The following is a 20,891-nucleotide window of genomic DNA, read 5'->3' on the forward strand; positions in this document are numbered from 1 at the left end:
GCAGTTATTTGAATTATTAATCAAATGTGCCACCCGATTAAAAAGAGCCAGAACCTTCTCAATATTGAGAGGTTATTGAATGCTTTATGCTCTGTATTGTACCCTGCATGCTGCCTGGCGGAGTAGTTTCAATTAAAGCTTCAGCCTGTCAAAAAAGAAACTGTACAAGATTGCAAAATGACCACTGGTTTATAATTGGAGTGCATTTGGAATGTAGTTGGATAATAATAATGCATTTTTAATGAAATGTATGTTGACCTAATTGGAAACCACTATTACTGTGGGAAACAAATAAAGTACACAGCCATAATATTTTTAGTCAGCAGCTCTCGTGACAGTGAAAGTCACCACTGACCCATCAAGAAGTCTGTAATCGGTAAAATGATTTCTTTTGTTGTTGTTGTTGTTCTGTTCTTTTAGGATACTACCTTAGGAAAGCCACGCGAGGTATTCAGACTTCCTGCAGACTTGATGGCGTATGATAACCGTCTTTGTGCATCCCTCCACTTCACATCTTCGACCTGGGTTACCCTTTCCGATGGATCAGGGAGATTGTACCTTATTGAAACGGGCGAACGTGGAAGTGGTGCTTCTGAAAAGTGGGAGGTGAGGTTTTTGCTTAGATTGAAGAAAAGAAATGTATTCGTTCAATCATATTGAGCGCTTACTGTTTGCAGAGCACTGTACTAAGCACTTACTAATAATGGTATGTGTTAGCGCATATTATGCGCCAAGCACTGTTCTAAGCACTGGAGTAGAGTTAAATAATTATTATTCAAGCCATCTTTTGTGGAAGCAGTTCTGTTTTAGAAAATATCCATTGAAAAATGTGGCATCCTGTAAATATGAATGGGTTCTTCAGTAGATGTCATGAAATGAAAGTGTGTCTTCACGGTGATGCCTTGATTATGGGTATACCACTGCCATGATATTTGTAGCTCGGGAGTGTAAATTTTATTGGATTTGCATTTTCCTGGAAATTCAATACTATTGTTCTAGCCCCACACTGAAACCACGTCCCAAACTATTAGAAATACCAGCAGATTCATAAGCAATATTTGGGATATATAGGCTCAAGCACACATACATTCCCTTCAGCCCTAATGGGTGTTTCGCTAACCGTTGTGACTAGGGCGCAGAGGTTTATAGAATGTTAATCCAACAGTGAGGAACTGTTTGGACACAGTGAGACACGGGGTTAGAAGAAATGGTTGTGGGCATGCATACATCACTGGACACCCTCCCCTTCTTTTCCTCGTTGGTTCCAGCATCACAACATTGCTGAAAACCACCCTTTTCTCTCCATCCACACTGCTTCTGTGTTGATCCAAGCACATATCCTAGCCCACCTAGTTTACTGCATCAGTCTCTTTGCTGACCTCCTGTCTCGAAGCAGCGTGGCTCAGTGGAAAGAGCCCAGGCTTTGGAGTCAGAGGTCATGAGTTCAAATCCCACCTCTGCCACTTGTCAGCTGTGTGACTTTGGGCAAGACACTTCACTACTCTGTGCCTCAGTTCCCTCATCTGTAAAATGGGGATGAAGACTGAGCCCCACGTTGGACAACCTGATCACCTTGTAACCTCCCCAGTGCTTAGAACAGTGCTTTGCTCATAGTAAGCGCTTAATAAATGCCATCATTATTCCATACTTCAGTCTGCTGCCCTATCATTTTTCTTAAAAAAAAAAGTTCACGTTTCCCCCCGTCCTCAAGAACCTCCAGTGGTTTTCCATCCATCTCCACATCAAACAGAAGGAGTAGAAGTATTTTAGGCAGCTTGATTGAGGGTGGGAATATCTTCAGACGGCTGTGCAGGTGGGAAAGGGAGAAAAAAGGAAGGAGGAAGAATACGCAGAGAAGGGCCCGTAAGCACCTACCTCTAAGTGGACACTCACTCGAAGGACAGTTCCAATCCATCAGTGATATTTATTGAGCACTTACTGAGTGCAGAACACTGTACTAAGCACTTGGGCAAGTCACTTAACTTCTCTGGCCTCAGTTACCTCATCTGTAAAATGGGGATGAAGACTGAGCCCCACATGGGACAATCTGATCACCTTGTATCCTCCCCAGTGCTTAGAACAGTGCTTTGCACATAGTAAGCGCTTAACAAATACTATTATTATTATTATTATTAATTATTATTGCAGTACAACAGAGTTGGTAGAGGGATTACAGGAGGACATCAGCAAGTTGCAGTAGGTGGGGGAAAGCTGAGTGAGTGCCGTATAGCTGAGGGTAAGGAGTTTCTGTTTGATCATCATCATCATCAATCGGATTTATTGAGCGCTTACTATGTGCAGAGCACTGTACTAAGCGCTTGGGAAGTACAAATTGGCAACATACAGAGACAGTCCCTACCCAACAGTGGGCTCACAGTCTAAAAGGGGGAGATGGATGGGCAACCACTGGAGGTTCTTGAGGAGTGGGGTGCTGGGTTAGTGAGGTAAAATAGGTAATTCTAGATTTTTGTTTTCTCAGAGATTTGGGGTCTGAAACCAAAGCTTTTCAAATATTCATTCATTCATTCAATCGTATTTATTGAGCGCTTACTGGGTGCAGAGCACTGTACTAAGCGCTTGGGAAGTAAATATCCATCAATATTTGTTCAGAAGATCCCTGTACACCAAAAGCAGGACATGGTCCCTGTAGGGCAATTAAAATGAATATCTCTCAGAAATCCTACAAGTAGTCTATAATTTGTTGAGCCTTTAAAATCCCTGAAAATGAAGTCCTACTATCTATAGAATGGTTAGCAGGACAGCTGGCTTTACTCACTTCTGTTTCTTTCACTTCTTCTATTAATTTGAGAGACGCTAGGTACTCCTGATATAGTACTGTCTGCCTCCATCTCAGCTAAAGATTGTTCTTGGAAAGCAGCATGGTGTAGTGGATAGATCACGGGCCCAGGAATTAGAAGGTCAGGAGTTCTAATCCCAGCTCCGCCACTTGTCTGCTGTGTGACCTTGGGCAAGTCACCCATTTCTCTGGGCCTCAGTTACCTCATCTGGAAAATGGGGATTGAGACTGTAAGCCCCATGTGGGACAGGGACTTTGTCCAACCTGATTTGCTTGTATCCACCCCAGCGCTTAGAACAGTGCTTGGCACATAGAAAGTGCTTAACAAACTGTACAATTATTATTAGTCTTAAGTATTGCTGTATTTCCACCTTCATTTCTTTGTCCCTGCATATTCTATGAATTATTTCTCTTTAATTTTGGTATCTCCATCACTTGTAGTAACATTAATTTCCATTATTTTCTTTCCTAGCTCTTCTGTCAGTTTGGTCCCTGCCCTTGGTAACTTCTTCTTTGACATATTTTCCATATTATGCTATTTTTGTGTAACAGTGCCTGGATGCTATTGGATTCTTATGCCAATTTCTACTTCTGCCTTGTTGGTTCTTTTTAAAATTTTGAGGGTGTCATTAATACGCGAGGGCTTAGGCTATCTCCCTCTTTTTCACCTGAAAAAGACATTCAGAATCTCAAAAACTTCCATATGTTGCCTCCCTCTTTTAATTGGGAAGTAGCCATTTGGTATTTTTTACGATATTCATTATGTGCCAAGCACTGTTCTATGCACTGGGGTTTCTACAGGTTGGACAAGTCCCTGTCCTGCAAGGGGCTCACAGTCTAGATAGGAGGGATTAGGATTTAGTCCCCTTTTTACAGATGAAGAAACTTAGTTGCATAGAAGTTAAGTGACTTGCCCAAGGTCACACAGCAGTCAAGTGACAAAGACAGGATTAAAACTAAGGTTCTCTGGCTCCCATGCCCATGCTCTTTCCCAGGGCATGCTTCGTATTTTTATTCTCCTACAGCCTGAGAATATACTGGATGATGCATATCTAATAGAGCACCTATTTAATAATAACATTAATAATAATTGTGAAATTTGTTAAGCATTTACTATATGCTGGGCACTGTTCTAAGTGAGGGGTAGATACACGATCATCAGGTGGGACTCAGTCCCTGTCTCATGTAGGGCTCACGGTCCTAATACCCATTTAACAGATGAGGGAACTGAGGCAGAGAGAAGTTGTGATTTGCCCAAGGTCACACAGCAGCCTTCCCAGACTGAGCCCCCTTTTTCCTCTCCTCCTCTCCATCCCCTCTGCCCTACCTCCTTCCCCTCCCACAGCACCTGTATTTATGTTCGTACCGATTTTTTACTCTGTTTTACTTGTACATATTTACTATTCTATTTATTTTGTTAATGATGTGCATTTAGCTTTAATTCTATTTGTTCTGACAACTTGACACCTGTCCACATGTTTTGCTTCGTTGCCTGTCTCCCCCTTCCAGACTGTGAGCCCGTTGTTGGGTAGGGACCGTCTCTATATGTTGCCAACTTGTACTTCCCAAGCGCTTAGTACAGTGCTGTTTACACCGTAAGCACTCATTTTACACAGTAAGCGCTCAATTTACACAGTAAGCACTCAATAAATGTGATTGAATGAATGAATAATGAGGGGCGGAGCTGTAATTACAATCCACCTCCTTCTGACTCCCAGGGCCGCCGTGCTCTCGAGGAAGAAGTTTTGATGAATGCTGGAAAGATAGATCAGATAATAATAATAATAATAATACATATTTGCTAAGTGCTTTCTATTTGCTGGATAATTTTGTAAGCGCTGGGCTAGATGCGAGGCCGTGCTGCTTCTCCTATTTCACTGGGCAGTGGGCCTGCAGTAAAAGGGCCAGTTTGTCTAAGAGGCTGATTTTGTTGTCACTACCCCAAGCAGGCCTGTCTGTTTTTACAAGTACACTGGATATTCTTGGTTGCTTTTGGACTCTTACATAGAAATGTTTTTCAAGAGCATGCTCAATATTTCTCCATTATATTTACTTGTGCCAAGCACTGTACTAAGATATGGGGTAAATACCCCCTCTCAGGGTCTCACCTGGAGAGTTTCCAGCACTCTACCAGTCTCGACTATGGGAGGGAGAGTCAAGCAGAGGCATATATATTCCATTCCTAGCTTGGGCAGTGGTTAGCAAGTGGAAGGCAATCTGCAACAAGTCAAAACTCCCCTGTGCTGGGCAGCAGCGGCGTGGTAGAGAGTCAAGGGCGGTGACTCAAGTTTACTGCGCGGAAAGAGGCAATGGTAAACCACTTCCATATTTTTACCAAGAAAACTCTATGGATACACTACCGGAACGATTGCAGATGGAAGCGGGGCGTACTGGGAGAGATGTGTCCATGGCATCACTGTGAGTCGGAGATGACTCGACAGGATAAGACAAGGGGTAAATTTATTCATTTAATCATATTTATTGAGTGCTTACTGTGTGCAGAGCACTGTACTAAGCGCTTGAAATACAAAATAAGTACATAATAGTCTGAAACCATGGGACCCAGCCCAGTCTGGGCCTCAACTTGCTCAAACCCAGTCCTAAGGTTTGGATTCTGAACCTACTACATACCTGGTTAGGCTACTATCTGTACTTGGTATTCACCCCCACCCTCAGTCCCATAGCTCTCATGTAACATATCTGTAATTTATTTATTTGTATTGATGTTTGTCACCTCTAGACTGTAAGCTCTTTGTAGGCAAGGAATGTGTGTCAATTCTGATGTATTTTACTCTCCCAAGGGCTTAGTACTGTGCTCTGCCCACAATAAGTGCTCAATAAATGCCGTTGATTGATTGATTACATGGTTATTATTTTGTTGGATTACTGTTATTTGGCACATAGAAAGCACTTAGCAAATACAGCAGAATTAACGTTCACAGTGTTGAGCCAAATATGTCAACTAGTTTGACTCTCCTCAAGATCCCGGTAGGCACAGTTTATGGGCTAATTAAAGCTTAAAATTAATGGCTTCGTGTCATTTTAAAATATTTACTTTTATAGAGAGAGAGTGAGATTGTGTCATGTATTTCAGGTGTTTACATTTGAGGATTTAAAAAAGAGAAACCATTGGTAAGAAAGGGAGATAAAAAATTGTCTTATGGCGGGTGGGGGGCAATCCTTATGTATAGTGGGACATTGGCATCTCTTTGAATTATTCCCCATTTCTTCTGACTAATATTGGGGGGCCGGGAGGGGTGTTTAAGTACCCAGCCTCTTCTGCCTCAGCTTCTGTCACTAAGTGCCATGTTTCAAAATGGCAAGGTATCCAGAATGATTTGGGAAAGGAATTTAAAGCCTTTGGTGCTATAGGAAGGGTCAGAGGTTCTATGTAGTTATACAATCTAGGGGAGGACTTTTGCAAAAATTCCATATAATGATGGCTTTGCATCAAGATGTGTGCCTGGCATAATGTCAGTTATCCACAAGAATGCTGATTGGGTGCCCTGATGAAAATCATCAAAGAAAACAAGATGTATGGGACTTAGAAAAGGTCACTGGTGGACCAGGAAGGTTTATTATATATGGTGGTTATTTATTGGTTTTACAATACAAAACTACATTTGTAATATTAGCTTTGGTGAATATTTAAGGTTTTCTGGTGCAGCTCTGCTATGTGCCACTCTTACTAATGAAAAGGTATGTTCATCGTATAGAAGAAATACTGGACAATCTAATGGAAATAGATTGCCATTGTCTCTAGCACATTATCTCTAATTCTCAAGGAACTTAGTCTAATGGGATGCAGTGAGGATTTACAAATTCTCCAGGTCCCTAGCCTCCCCGCTGTTCTAATGAACACTCCACAAAAATGGTCAAAGTCACCCAGTATTCATCTGTGGATTAACTGTGTGAATTTGAGGTTTCAATCCTTGACTGAATTAAGGACTAGCTCAGGCCAAATGCTTTTTCCATGTACTGCCCTCCTTTAATACTTGAGGAAGAAGTTTTGATGAATGCTGGAAAGATAAATCAGATAATAATAATAATAATAATACATATTTGCTAAGTGCTTTCTATTTGCTGGATAATTTTGTAAGTGCTGGGCTAGATGTGAGATAATCAGGCCTCACAGCCAATTATACAATAGAGACCCTAGAGGAGCAGCATGGCCTAGTGGCCAGAGCACAGGCTTGGGAGTCAGAGGTCGTGGGTTCTAATCCTGGTTTTGCCACTTGTCTGCTGTGTGACCTTGGTCAAGTCACTTCACTTCTCTGTGCCTCAGTTACCTCATCTATAAAATGGGGATTGAGACTGTGAGGCCCACGTGGGACAATCTGATTACCTTGTATTTACCCCAGCGCTTATAACAGTGCTTGGCACATAGTAAGTGCTTAACAAATACCATCATTAGTATTATTATTATTACCTTCCCAACTTTATGCATTGTTAATCTCATAATTGGATGCCCTAGGTTACAGTTGGTCCTCTTCTTCTCATTATCAGTCAATTAATGGTATTTATTGAGTGTGTGAAGAGCACTGTAATAAGCGCTTCTGAGCTCCCACTCAGTTTATTCCTGATGGGAGGTTCCCCAACCAAGAGGAATATGCCCAGCACTGCTTTGAGAGTACCTGGACCTCCAGGTTCAGGGCTTAAGAAACTGCCAGTTGACATGCCCAGGCATGTACACATGCACATACGTACACGTCTCCAGGCCCAGAAGTTCTCATAGCTTTCTCTATTCCTACCTACTAGTGTCCTACTTCCACCTTTGCCTGGGTCAATCAGTAAGAGGGTTGACATAGAAATATTTTCCCCAGCACTCATCTGGCATTTCAATCAATCGTATTTATTGAGCGCTTACTGTGTGCAGAGCACTGTACTAAGCGCTTGGGAAGTACAAGTTAGCAACATATAGAGACAGTCCCTACCCAACAGTGGGCTCACAGTCTCTACCACTACTCCTGGGTCCAACACTGTTGTTTAAGTCATTTTGGGACTTGGCCTCTAGCGCAAGCAGCTGTCCAATGTAAATTCCTTCCCATTTGCCTTTTCCTGCTCACTCTTGCTTTTTCAAAAGAGCACTCCTAGGCCTTGGAACTCTGAAGTGCTTTTCAGGTACTATTAGTTCAGCCTATATAACAGAGCCCTGCCTTGTAAGTAACAAGAGTATTCTACCTAATAGCTCTTCAGAGGTTCAGTGTTCCTACAAAGAACTGAAGAGTATTTTCTGGACGCATTGGAACTTTTAAAGAATTGCGATTCCTATAGTTCTCCGTGCATTTAATGCAGTTGCTTGTGGGCCCAATTACCGTACCTTTCTATCAAGAGATTTCACCTACAGAGATCAGTTGCTCCACTTCAAGCTCTGTAGTGGCGTGAACTGTTGTAGAGTTAGAGCTGTGCTTGTTCCCAACCAACTGTGTGAGCTTAATGGTCATAGTACAGTTGAGGAAACCTGAAATAAAACATTAGTATTATTCTGGAACTAAGGTATTTAAAAGCTTGTCGTCACCCATAGGGGACCATTGACGTAAAGTAAATATGTTTCTGTTTTGTCATTGAAGAAATCCCTTTCTTGATTTGGAGAAGCCTGCATCCTGAAAGAAGCCCCCTCTGGACAAGGAAATGACCGACAAATTTCATTTAGGTGTAAATTATCCTGGCCAGCTCGGTGCAACATTTTGTTTTTGTTCTACCTGACAAAAGAACTCTTAGCTACTAAAGTTACATTTAAAATAAATATTTTCCTTAGAAGATAGGCTTTTTAAATTGCTTTTGACCTCTCTTTCCACTTTAATACGTATCTGTGTTAGGATAATTAAATACTCACAGTTGCGCAGACCATAGCTGCAATTTGAAAACTCGTTAGAGTGAGAAGTCCCAGGGCGCAGTACTGTGGGTGGAGTGATGTCACCCGTCGCCCGGGCAGGGCTTTGGGAAACGGCACGGCGAGAGAAAGAGGCCAGAGTCAAGGGCTGAGTCGTACAAAATGTATTCCGTATGGTGAATTGAACTTTACTTCTGGGAGGAATACGGTTATTTAATTATATTGGAGTTTCCCTATCAGGAGGAGTATACTTATGCATTACTCACGCATGGCGAAATACCTGGCTTCTGCCCACGAATGCTTCCTACTCGGGGAATTCACTCACACCTGGCGAAGCACCTAGCTCCCACGGCCGAACGCTTCCCAAATGAGAGGAATACATTTATGTGTTCCACGCCCGTGGTGAAGCTCTCTAGCTTCCAGCCCCATGAGCGTTCAGTGGGACACTCGCCCGCCTACAGCTCCTACTCGGTGCAGGCAGAGCGGGCATCCCACGCTCTGAGCAGAGGTGACACGCAGCCAGCTGCTGCAAGTGTCCATCCAGAAGGTCAGAGGCCACAGGTATTTATACCTGCGCTCCCAGGCCGTTCCAGCTTCCGGCCTCCATTGTCCAATCTCCGCACCTCCCTGTCCCGCACACCTTTTTTGATCAGCACAGGGGCAAGGGACACCTTCCGTACTCCTTGTACTCCTGGCCTGGGAATGTCAACCTAGCGGTTTTGGTAGGTGGGGCGGTGTCAATCAATCAATCAATCGTATTTATTGAGCGCTTACTATGTGCAGAGCACTGTCCTAAGCGCTTGGGAAGTACAAATTGGCAACATATAGAGACAGTCCCTACCCAACAGTGGGCTCACAGTCTAAAAGGGGGAGACAGAGAACAAAACCAAACATACTAACAAAATAAATAAATAAATAAATAGAGTAATAAATATGTACAAACATATATACATATATACAGGTACTGTGGGGAAGGGAAGGAGGTAAGATGGGGGGATGGAGAGGGGGATGAGGGATGGTGTCCCATCCATCCTTCCTAGTTCCGCTTTTCTGGCTCGGTCAGTCACGAGATAGCATTTGACCTTGCGATGGGGGGTGCCCCGTTCACCTTGGAACAAGTGGGCAACAGGAACGACATCTCTCCTGAATCCGTTTTGGGTTAAGTCACTTAACTGCCTCCAAAGTGGCCCTCGGTCCAAACCAGGAGCAAACAAACGCTGGCAAGGCATATTTCAGACGAGTGTACCAATGGAGGTGACACCGTCAGAGCTGAATGGGAGGGGGCCTTATAAGTATCTTCTCACTGACGTCTCCCGTGCGTAGGTTGTTCAGTCATTTGGGGAGAGTTGAGTGCTTCTGCATTGTTTCATCGGAAAGCCCAACCACTGGTGCCTGAGGTTAAAAATCTGACCACTTTATCAATGATCCCAGAAAATCCATCATTCCTCTCTGGTTGTTGATACTGATCCTTTATCTAAATTCCCATGCTGAAGTCTCGGAACTGAGGCTTGTCCATCATTCACCGTGGAAGACTCCATCATCATCATTATTATTGTATTGGTTGAGCGTTTACTACAAGTCAAGCAATGTTCTAAACGCTAGGGTAGATACAAGTTAATCAGGTCAGACACAGTCCCCGTTCCACAGTCATTCATTCATTCAGTTGTATTTATTGAGTGCTTACGGTGTGCAGAGCACTGTACTAAGCACTTGGGAAGTACAAGTCAGTCCCTGATATTCACACCCTAAATATCATTTATGTAGGTGAAGATTCAAACCTGGCTGTGCCACTTGTCTGCTGTGTGACCTTCGGCAAGTCGCTTCACTTCTCTGGGCCTCAGTGACCTCATCTGTAAAACAGGGATTGAGACTGTGAGCCCCATGTGGGACAGAGACTGTGTCCAACCCGATTTGCTTATATCCACCCCATTGCTTAGTACAGTGCCTGGCACATAGGAACTACTTAACAAATACCACTATTATTATTATTAGTGTCAGTTTGTCTACCTCTCTATTATGGCTTGCATTATTTAGCGTGCTTGTCAAGGTGGCATTCCAAAAGGTAAGAATATGGTACTGTAAAGGCAGCAGAATTTTATGCAGGTTTTCGAGAACATATCTTCTTCCTTTTTTAATTACAGCTGTTTTGTTTTATCTTCCTTATAGATTAGGTTTAATGAAGAACTCGGGGAGCCTTTTGTCATAATTCATAGTGTTTCCTTTATAAAATCGGAAGTACCATCAATAGCTGCCCTGCTTCTTCGAATAGAGAAGGAAGAATTGGATATGAAAGGAAGTGGCTTCTATGTTTCCTTGGAATGGATTACTATCAGTAAGATAAATAAAGGTAATAAGTGCTTTATATTCCTATGTATTTACAAAGACATAAAATTGTCTGAATGTTTGCCACTGGGAAACATTCTATAAATACTTAAAAAAAAATTGCACTCCTGCCATGCAGTGATAGCTTTCTTGTCCCTGCTGTGTGTTAGTTTACAAAATTACCACCAGTACTGGCACTTCTGAACTGTCTTACTTGAATGATCAGTTCAGGGCTCTTAGGGGAACTTTAGGCTATTTTTAAACATGGTTCTACTTAGGTGTTTGAAGTCTGTTGCCCCATGAAAGCTTTATTCAAAGTGATATTTTCACAGAATACTTACTTTATGTTTTCAAAATGAGGCATTTGAAAGCCCAGCATGGAACGTTTCTGAAGTGAATTAAACCCAAGGAAACTGAACAAAGAGAAGGTTAACATTGGCAGTCTTTCAGAAAGTCCTGGCTTCTATGTTCTTAAGGTTTATTTTGATACTGGTACTCCTGGTGTGGAGTAGTCCTACTAATTCATTTTAATTCAATTTGCCTGCTGTGTGACCTTGGACAAATCACTTAACTTTCTGTGCCTCAGTTTCCTATTATCCATCCTACTTAAACTGAGAGCCCCACGTGGGACAGGGACTGTTTCTGACTGGATTATGTTGTACCTACCCCAGAGCTTAGAACAGTGCATGACACATAGTAAGTGCTTAACAAATGCTATCATTATTATTATTATTATTATTATTATTCCAGAAGTCACAGTTTATGTACTACTTAAAATTAGTGCCTTGATGTTATGTTAAAAGAGCAATATAACAAAGCATCTTTTGACATAGCATGAAGGCACTAATTTTAAACTGTGCCTATTGAAATAGCATTTGTTAAGCACTTAAAATATCTGTGTATATATATATGTATACATATTTAGAGGTAATAATAATTATGGTACTTGTTAAGCACTTACTATGTGCCAAGCACTCATCTGAGCGCTGGGGTAGATAGAGTTAATCATGTTGGGCACAGTCCCTGTCCTACCTAGGGCTCACACTCTTAATCCCTCTTTTGCAGATGTGGTAACTGAGGCCCGGAGAAGTGAAATGATTTGCCCAAGGTCACAAAGCCAACATGTGGCAGAGCTGGGATTAGAACCCATGACCTTCTGATTCCCAAGCCCATGCTGTATCCACTAAGCCACGCTACTTCTCCAGAAGTCACTCATACGCGTGTGTGTGTGTGTGTGTGCGCATATATATGATAGTAATAATAATTGGTACTTGTTAAGCGCTTACTACATGCCAAGCACTGTTCTAAGCATTGGGGTAGATCCAAGTTGATCAGGTTGTCCGATGTGGGGCTCACAGTCTTAATCCCCATTTTGCAGACGAGGTAACTGAGGCACAGAGAATAATAATAATAATGATAATAATGATGGCATTTGTTAAGCACTAGGTGCCAAGCACTGTTCTGAGCACTGGGGGGGTACAAGGTAATTAGGTTGGCCCACATGGGGCTCACAGTCTTCATCCCCATTTTCCAGATGAGATAACTGAGGCCCAGAGAAGTGAAGTGACTTGTCCAAAGTCACACAGCTGACAAGCAGCAGAGCCGGTATTCGAACCCATGACCTCTGACTCCCAAGCCCGCCTCTTTCCACTGAGCCATGCTGCTTTATATTTATTTTTTACATATAAAAATGGGAAGATAGAAAGAATCATAAGACTTTAGAAACAAATACCTGCTCAGAAAAATTGATTATAGTAGAGCACTATCACTCGACCTCTTTTTCCTGCTTATCCCCACCGGGCCAAAGTGAGTGGAGTGGACAGAGGTAGAACACATTGCGATGTGCATATGAAGTATTTGCCCCTTTTAGAGTGTAGAGGTAAAACTGGACTCGAACCCAGGTCTCCTGATTGCTAATGACGTGTTGTTGCCATTGGACTGACAGTAGGGATAAGAATACAGATATCACTAGCTTCCTAAACTGCCACTCCTTATACTTCAAATAGTAACCCCAGAAGACAGCTCTTGATGCCAGTCAATCTAAGAGTTCTTTAGCCCTTGCTGTGTGCAAAGCACTGTAATATAAGCCCTTGGAGAGTACAGTGTAGTACCCACAGGAGATTGCAATATAGAAGGGGAGACAGGTTTTAGAATAAATGTGACAGTCAGGGGAAATGGTAGAGGGTAAGGAGATATTCGGAAGTACAGTGGGACTGAGGCGGGCTATCAAATCTCATCCACCGTCTGTGGTTGAGTGTCCATCTGGAGTCCTTTGTGGAGGCTTTTGTGCCCTCCTTCCATGACTTGCAAGCTTCTTCTGGAGCCCAGAAATCAATCGATCAATCAATCGTATTTGTTGAGCGCTTACTATGTGCAGGGCACTGTACTAAGCGCTTGGGAAGTACAAATTGGCAACACATAGAGACAGTCCCTACCCAACAGTGGGCTCACAGTCTAAAAGGGGGAGACAGAGAACAGAACCAAACATACCAACAAAATAAAATAAATAGGATAGAAATGTAGAAGTAAAATAAATAAATAAATAAATAAATAAATAGAGTAATAAATATGTACAACCATATATACATATGTACAGGTGCTGTGGGGAAGGGAAGGAGGTAAGATGGGGGGGATGGAGAGGAAACATTGTGTGCTATTTGTAGACAATTCAGCGTATGTCCTTCGGGCTTGAAAGGGCCTGACTCTTGACCTGCTCCTCAAAGGAATGTGCTGTATCCCTTCCCTCCTTAAACTCTTACTCCTCTTCCCTTCCTCAGCTCCGTCCTAGACCATAAGACATAGGGAAAACGTATTTTTTGAATATATGTGATTTCAATAAAAAAGAAAGTTGATTTTGAAGGCCTTGGTGTTTACTTAGTCATTCTCTATTCTATTTATTTTATTTTGTTAGTATGTTTGGTTTTGTTCTCTGTCTCCCCCTTTTAGACTATGAGCTGGGTAGGGACTGTCTCTATATGTTGCCAACTTGTACTTCCCAAGCGCTTAGTACAGTGCTCTGCACACAGTAAGCGCTCAATAAGTACGATTGATGATGATGATGATTCTGTTTTGTTCAGAGAAGCAGTGTGGCTCAGTGGAAAGAGCATGGGCTTGGGAGCCAGAGGTCATGAGTTCTAATCCCAGCTCCTCCACTTGTCAGCTGTGTGACTTTGGGCAAGTCACTTAACTTCTCTGGGCCTCAGTTACCTCATCTGTCAAATGGGGATTAAAACTGTGAGCCCCACGTGGGACAACCTGATCACCTTGTATCCCCCCCAGCACTTAGAACCGTGCTTTGCACATAGTAAGCACTTAACAAATGCCATCGTTATTATTATTATTATTATATTCATAATATATTCATTTTTATATTCATTTTTAAATTATATTCATTCATTATATTCATTTTTCAAACTCTGCACCAAAATTGTATGTCACTGAGGAGTACTTAATAATAGAGTCACAGAATAGTTTACAGCTACCATTTGGCAAAGATGCTGTTTAGTGGATTACATGTCAGAATACTTTTTTTAGTGATTTGTTCATTTATTTACTAACGCATAATTCATGGTCTCAAAGTGATGGAAAATTCCGAACTGGCTAGAGAAAGAAAATACTACCACTATCTCAGTAATAAGAATCTTGATCAGTTGGCCAGTAGGGATTTGATCTGACTACTCTCAGCTCATGCTCAGAAGAGTTTACAGTAGAGGGTGGAAACTGATGGGTCAGAATTGATCTCAGGGATGAATTGATGGGTCAGAATTGATCTCAGGGATGAATAGGTGGGTCAGAATTGATCTCAGGGATGAATAGGTGTTGCAGAGAAGAGGGAGATAGTTGCTGGGAATTGAATCAACCACCTTTTATAATAATAATAATAATAATAATAATGATAATAATAATGATATTTGCTAAGTTCCTTATGCTAAGCAGTGGAATAGATACAAGATAATCAAATCATACATAATTAGAGAAGCAGTGTGGCTTAGTGGATAGAGCACAGGTCTAGGAGTCAGAAGGTCATGGGTTCGAATCCTGCCTCTGCCATGTCTGCTGTGTGACCTTGGGCAAGTCAATTCACTTCTCCAAATTGGGATTAAGAATGTGAGCCCTATGTGGGACGGGGACTGTACCCAACCTGATAACCTTGTACCTACCCCAAGTGCTTAGAACACTGCTTGGCACATAGTAAACACTTAGCAAGTACCATTATTATTATTATTATTATTATTATTATTATTATTAGATCAGACACAGCTCCTGTCCCACATAGGACTCATAGTCTCAGGGGGGAAGAACAGTTATTTAATCCCCATTTTACAGGTGAGGAAACTGAGGCACAGAAAAGTTAAGTGACTCGCCCAGGGTCACCCCAGCAGGCAAGTGGTGGAACCAGAATTAGAACCCAGGTCCTCTGACTCCTGAGCCCCTGCTCTTACCACTAGGCCACACTTCTTCCCTATTATTTACATTTTGCTGCCTGAGAAAACAGAAGCCTTCTGAGAACCCAAATGACTGAATTCCAGATTCTAAGAAGCTGCAAATATGGTCATTCAGTGACCAAACAAAAGTACCATTTGTCAACAGAAATTGGGTGAGGTGTTTCAGAAAGTCTTGATAAAAGAGAAATCCTGAGTCTGAAGGTTTACTTGATTACCATTATAAAAATAATTCACTCCCTTTTCTTTACAGATGATCAAAAATATGAAATCTTCAAGCGTAACATTCTCCATGGAAAATCAGTGCCTCATTATGCAGCTATTGAGCCTGGTGGAGATGGCTTAATGATTGCTTCTTATAAATCCTTCAGATTTATTCAGGATGATAAGCAGCTTGAAGAAACTAAGGATGAGACAATGGAAGATAAAACCAAAGGTATTTCTCCTGGTTATCTTATTTTGGCACTTCACAAATAAACCGAGATCCATCTTATAATTACGATGAGACGAACACCCAATCAATCAGTGGTATTTATTGAATGCCTACCTCTGCAGAACATTGTACTAAGCACTTGGGAGAGTACAATAATAGGGTTGGTAGGTGTGATCCCTATCCACGAGGAGCTTACAGTCTAAAACGAACAGTGCTTTGCACATAGTAAGCGCTTAACAAATACCAACATTATTATTATTATTATTATTAAAACGGTTATGAAATCTGCAAAAAATTGTCAGAAAATTTTGAACAGTACCTGCATGATCCTGCATAACTATAATTTATTTGCATGTTATTTTAAAAGGGTACATACACATTGTGGTGATTGACATGCAGTTTTGGGGCCTGACCATTTAAAATTTAGTGGCTAGGGGCTTCATTGAGGCCATATCAATTTTCCAGTAGGATTCTAAATCCATAGATCTCTACTGAAGTTCTGAAGTGATAAAGTGGGAAGCCAAAGAAAATAAATTGATGTCTCATTCTTTTTTTAAATAATGTTGTATCACCATTTCCCCTATATACACCTCAACTCTGGCTTATATAGATTTTCTCCCCTCCACCCCAGTAATTGTAGTCTGCTGAACAGGCACAAAAGGCCTGTACAGTGCTAAGCGCTTAGTACAGTGCTCTGCACACAGTAAGCGCTCAATAAATACGATTGATTGACTGATTGATTGATTGTGGTCATGGTTACAAGGCCTTGGTTCCCCAAATTGTCCTCATGACTCCCCTAGTTATTCTCATCCATTCAGTCTCAACTCTTACTGCCAGAGAATCCAAGAGCTCTTTCACAGGTACTTGATTCACCTTCATAGAAAACTCTCAGTAGGGCTGAAGGTATGTCTGTACAGGAGAAAACATTTACCTAATTTAGTTTGTTTTTTATAGTAAATTTAGAATATTTCCATTTTAGTAATGGCATTTCCTCAACTTGTTGTAAGTCATAAATGTGCCTCCTCCATCAAGTAGATTTCAAAAAAATAAAGGAGAATTTTTCAAGGTGTTAGAAAATATCCACTTGCCTAAAGAAATTTGATACGGGTTTTAGAACTTCGTTAGACTTGAGGGAATAGATAGGTGTTTGCATTTTTATTGATACCTTTTTCCATGCCCTAAAGGAGAGGATTTTCATAACTGGGTCGTTGCTTCTTTTTGTAGAACCGAAATATCATTGGCAGCAGACTGAAGATGACTTGACAATAATAATACCTCTTCCACACGATACTTCTAAAGAGGACATACTAGTACAATTTTCCCCTGACCATCTCAGTGTTTCTCTGAAGAACCAGCCATCTTTGGTGGAAGGAAAACTCTATTCTTCTATTGACCACGAAAGCAGCACATGGATAATTAAAGAGAACAACAGGTATTTTTGTGCCGTCTTTATGCACTCTTGGTTATCGAGTAGTATCAGATCTAGAAGTGTAGGTGAAATTAGGTGTTTTTACAGTGAGCTTATTTTTTACATTCTTACATTTTTGCATTCATTCTTCTACTGTATTCAAGCATCCAAATCCTTCAACAGGTCAAGAAATGGGTATTCATGGTTCATTTTAATTTTTTTAGCTCAAAGACCTCCCAATAATAATAATAGCAATAGTAATTGGAGTATCTGTTAGACAAATACCAATGTGCCAATCATTGTACTAAGTACTGTGGTAGATGTTAGATAATCCGGTCAGATGGAGTCCATGTCCTACATAGGGCCCACAGTCTAAAAGAGAGGGATACCAGGTATTTCATCCTCATTTTACAGATGAAGAAACTGAGCACAGTGAAGTTAAGTGACTTGCCCCAGGTCACACAGCAGGCACAGGGCAGAACTAGGGTCCCAGGTCCCTTGACTTTCAGGCCTGTGTTCTTTCTATTAGGTGACATTGCTTTACTTCACAGTCTTAGAATTGTTTTATTTATAGGTAGATTTATTCCATAATGTATTCAACATCCCTGACAAGCAACTGTCATTACCTTAATAGACCCTTTTAGATATTTAGCCGGAACTTTCATGTTATTGTACTTGATCCTATTTTGTGGTAGAATCGAGGGCAGCAGGGATTAGCCATGTCAAACATATCCTAATATGCACAAAGGTACAAGCAATAGCAGAGCGATAGCCATGGGCAACAGCCGGACACAATGTAAATTGTCACCGCATTTAATAAACATAAGCTTGGGGCAATGTTTTTCATTAAACTTGTAGTGGCTGATGGAGCCATTTTAGTGTGGAAGAGGAGATGCGACCTGCCATGGTTTCCAGGTGACATTGGTCGTTTAGGAACGTAGGATTCTCCGAATCGGATCAGACTGTCGCGAAAGCCAATAATGTTTTCAAAAAACCTTTGAAATAGCTCTTTCTCCTGACGAGTTAGTCGGGCTACTCAATGCAGGGTGGCGGTTATTAAACCTCTTCATCTGTGATGGCAGATATTTTAGAAGGGCTTAATAGTGCGGGGAAAACCTTCCTTGGGTTTATTTTGCCAGTTGAGCTAAACTTAGACTTATTTTAAAGGGCCCTGTCTGAAAGGATAGTACAGAAAAATCAAGAATTCTTTAAATATCAAAGGAAGGTGGTTCTGTAGCTTTGGAAATCCTTTAAATCTATTAGTGTAAAATGATTATGTTGCTAGGACAATATCAAGCACACTGTTCACTCAGTAAATGTGATCTTTTTGTTCAGTTTCCTCCTCGGCTTTCGTTAGAAAGTAATTACCTAATAATAAATGCAATAGGGGAAAGATGCTGATAGGTGAATTTTGTAGATTTATCAGACATGATGCTCAAGAGCTATTTACCTGGGAGAAAAAGTTTTGAAATAAGTACCCACTGAAATGAGGCTATCTAAAATGTTGGAATCTCATGGGTGTTAATATAAGCTGAATTATTAAAACTTCAGTCTCCATTTTAAAAGTACTTATCTATTAGTTACTTGGACAAGAATTACATATTGTGCAGAGCATGAAGGCATATAAAAGGCATGTATCTCTCTGAACCATGTATCTCTCTGAACCTGAACTCACGTGTTCCTGTAAATCTTTAGGCTAGAAAATAATAAATAAATATAAAGTATACCTATACCTTAAAAAAAGCTGGAACATCTCATTTTTGCCAAGTCACCCTTTCTAGCAATCTACATAAAATAAGTTTGAGATATTTTGTTCAGTTGTGTTATAACGGAATGATCTTGCTTTTGTTTTTAATTATATTTTGAACAAGATAGAAGCAGCAGCATGGCCTAGTGGTAGAGCATGGGCCTGAGAGTTAGGAGGCTTTGAGTTCTAATCCTGACTCTGCCACTTGTCTGCTGTGTGACCTTGGACAAGTCACTTCACTTCTCTGTGCCTCAGTTACCTCATCTGTAAAATGGGGATTGACACTGAGCCCCACATGGGACAGGGGCAGTGTCCAATCCGATTTGCTTGTATCCATCCCAGTGTTTAGTACAATGCCTGGCGCATAGTATGCACTTAATAGGAGGAGACACGAGCCTGGAGGGAGGGAGAGAGAGCAGGGACAGAGATGTAGATTTGGATGTCATCAGCATAGAGATGATAGTTGAAGCCGTGGGAGCGAATGAGTTCGCCAAGGGAGTGCGTGTAGATAGAGGACAGAAGGGGACCAAGAACTGACCCTTGAGGAACCCCTACATTAAGGGGATGGGAGGGGGAAGAGGAGCCCGCAAAGGAGACTGAGAATGAATAGCTGGAGAGATAAGAGGAAAACCAGGTGAGGATGGAGTCTGTGAAGCCAAGGTTGGATAGTGTGCTGAGGATAAGGGGGTGATCCACAGTGTCGAAGGCAGCTGAGAAGTCGAGGAGGATTTGGATAGAGTAGGAGCCGTTGGATTTGGCAAGAAGGAGGTCATTGGTGACCTTTGATATGGCAGTTTCGGTGGAGTGTAGGAGATGGAAGCCAGATTGGAGGAGGTCGAGGAGAGACTTGGCATTGAGAAATTCGAGGCAGCGAGTGTAGATGACTCGTTCTTGGAGTTTGGAAAGGAAGGGTAGGAGGGAGATAGGGCGATAACTAGAAGGGGCAGTGGGGTCAAGAGAGGGTTTTTTTAGGATGGGGAAGATGTGGGCATCTTTGAAGGTATGTCGCCCTGCCTCCAGTGTTTACCTATCCACCTCCGTATCAAACAAAAACTCCTCACTGTTGGCTTTAAAGCTCTCCATCACTTTGCCCCCTTCTACCTCACCTTTTGTCCTGCATCCAGCCTGTACACTCGACTCTTCTGGTGCTAACATTCTCACTGTGCCTCGATCTCGCCTGTCTTGCTGTCGACCCCTTAATCAATCAATGGTATTTATGGAATGCTTACTATGTGTGGAGCACTGTACTAAGTACTTGGAAGAATACAGTATAGCAAAATTAGCAGACGCGTTCCCTGTCCGTAATGTGCTTACAGTCTAGATGGGGAGACCAACAGTAATATAAATGCATAATAGATGATATTTAATTTAAAGATATATTCCCCCTTCTAGATTGTGATCCCGTTGCTGGGTAGGGACCATTTCTATATGTTGCCAACTTGTACTTCCCAAGTGCTTAGTACAGTGCTCTGCACACAGTACGCGCTCAATACAATTGAATAAATGAATATATACTTAAGTGCTGTGGGGTTGGGGTGGGGGCAAATATCAAATGTCCAAAGGTCACAGGTTCAAGTGCATAGAGGATGCATAGTGTCTATATCCCCCCTTGTATCTTATGCTTCCTGAAAGCAGGGATCATGCTTACTAACTCTTGTGTACACTGAGCATTTAGTACAGTGCTTTACGCAGAGTAGGCACTTAGTAACATTGGTTGATTGCAGTTCAGAGGCGGGAAGATTGATGGTGGTGTCAACTGTGATAGGAAAGCTAGGTGGAGAAAGGGACAATTTAGAGGAGGAGCTCAGTTTTCAAAGTACTGAGCCTGAAGTTCAAAGTACTGAGCCTGAAGTGTTGCCCATGTGAGATTGCCATGGAGTTGAGAGGTCAGGGTTAGCAAGGGGTACTT

General features: G+C 41.7%; 1 protein-coding gene and 1 non-coding gene across 3 annotated transcripts in view; both read left to right on the forward strand.

The window, feature by feature from the left end:
- The window catches only part of NUDCD1 (NudC domain containing 1), an 84,751-nt gene that overhangs the window by 31,931 nt on the left and 31,929 nt on the right, over nt 1-20,891 (forward strand). For both annotated transcript variants that reach the window (XM_038744809.1, XM_038744810.1), the window contains exons 3-6: nt 421-606; nt 10,797-10,977; nt 15,648-15,830; nt 17,052-17,259. In XM_038744809.1, the coding sequence (XP_038600737.1) occupies nt 421-606; nt 10,797-10,977; nt 15,648-15,830; nt 17,052-17,259 (758 nt within the window). The remainder of the gene's footprint in view (nt 1-420; nt 607-10,796; nt 10,978-15,647; nt 15,831-17,051; nt 17,260-20,891) is intronic.
- On the forward strand, nt 4,888-5,025 carry LOC119927806. Its single transcript, XR_005450775.1, has one exon. It is a non-coding gene; the product is annotated as a small nucleolar RNA SNORA7 (small nucleolar RNA).

The sequence above is a fragment of the Tachyglossus aculeatus genome, chromosome 4, assembly GCF_015852505.1.
Source record: "Tachyglossus aculeatus isolate mTacAcu1 chromosome 4, mTacAcu1.pri, whole genome shotgun sequence".
Lineage (NCBI taxonomy): Eukaryota > Metazoa > Chordata > Mammalia > Monotremata > Tachyglossidae > Tachyglossus > Tachyglossus aculeatus.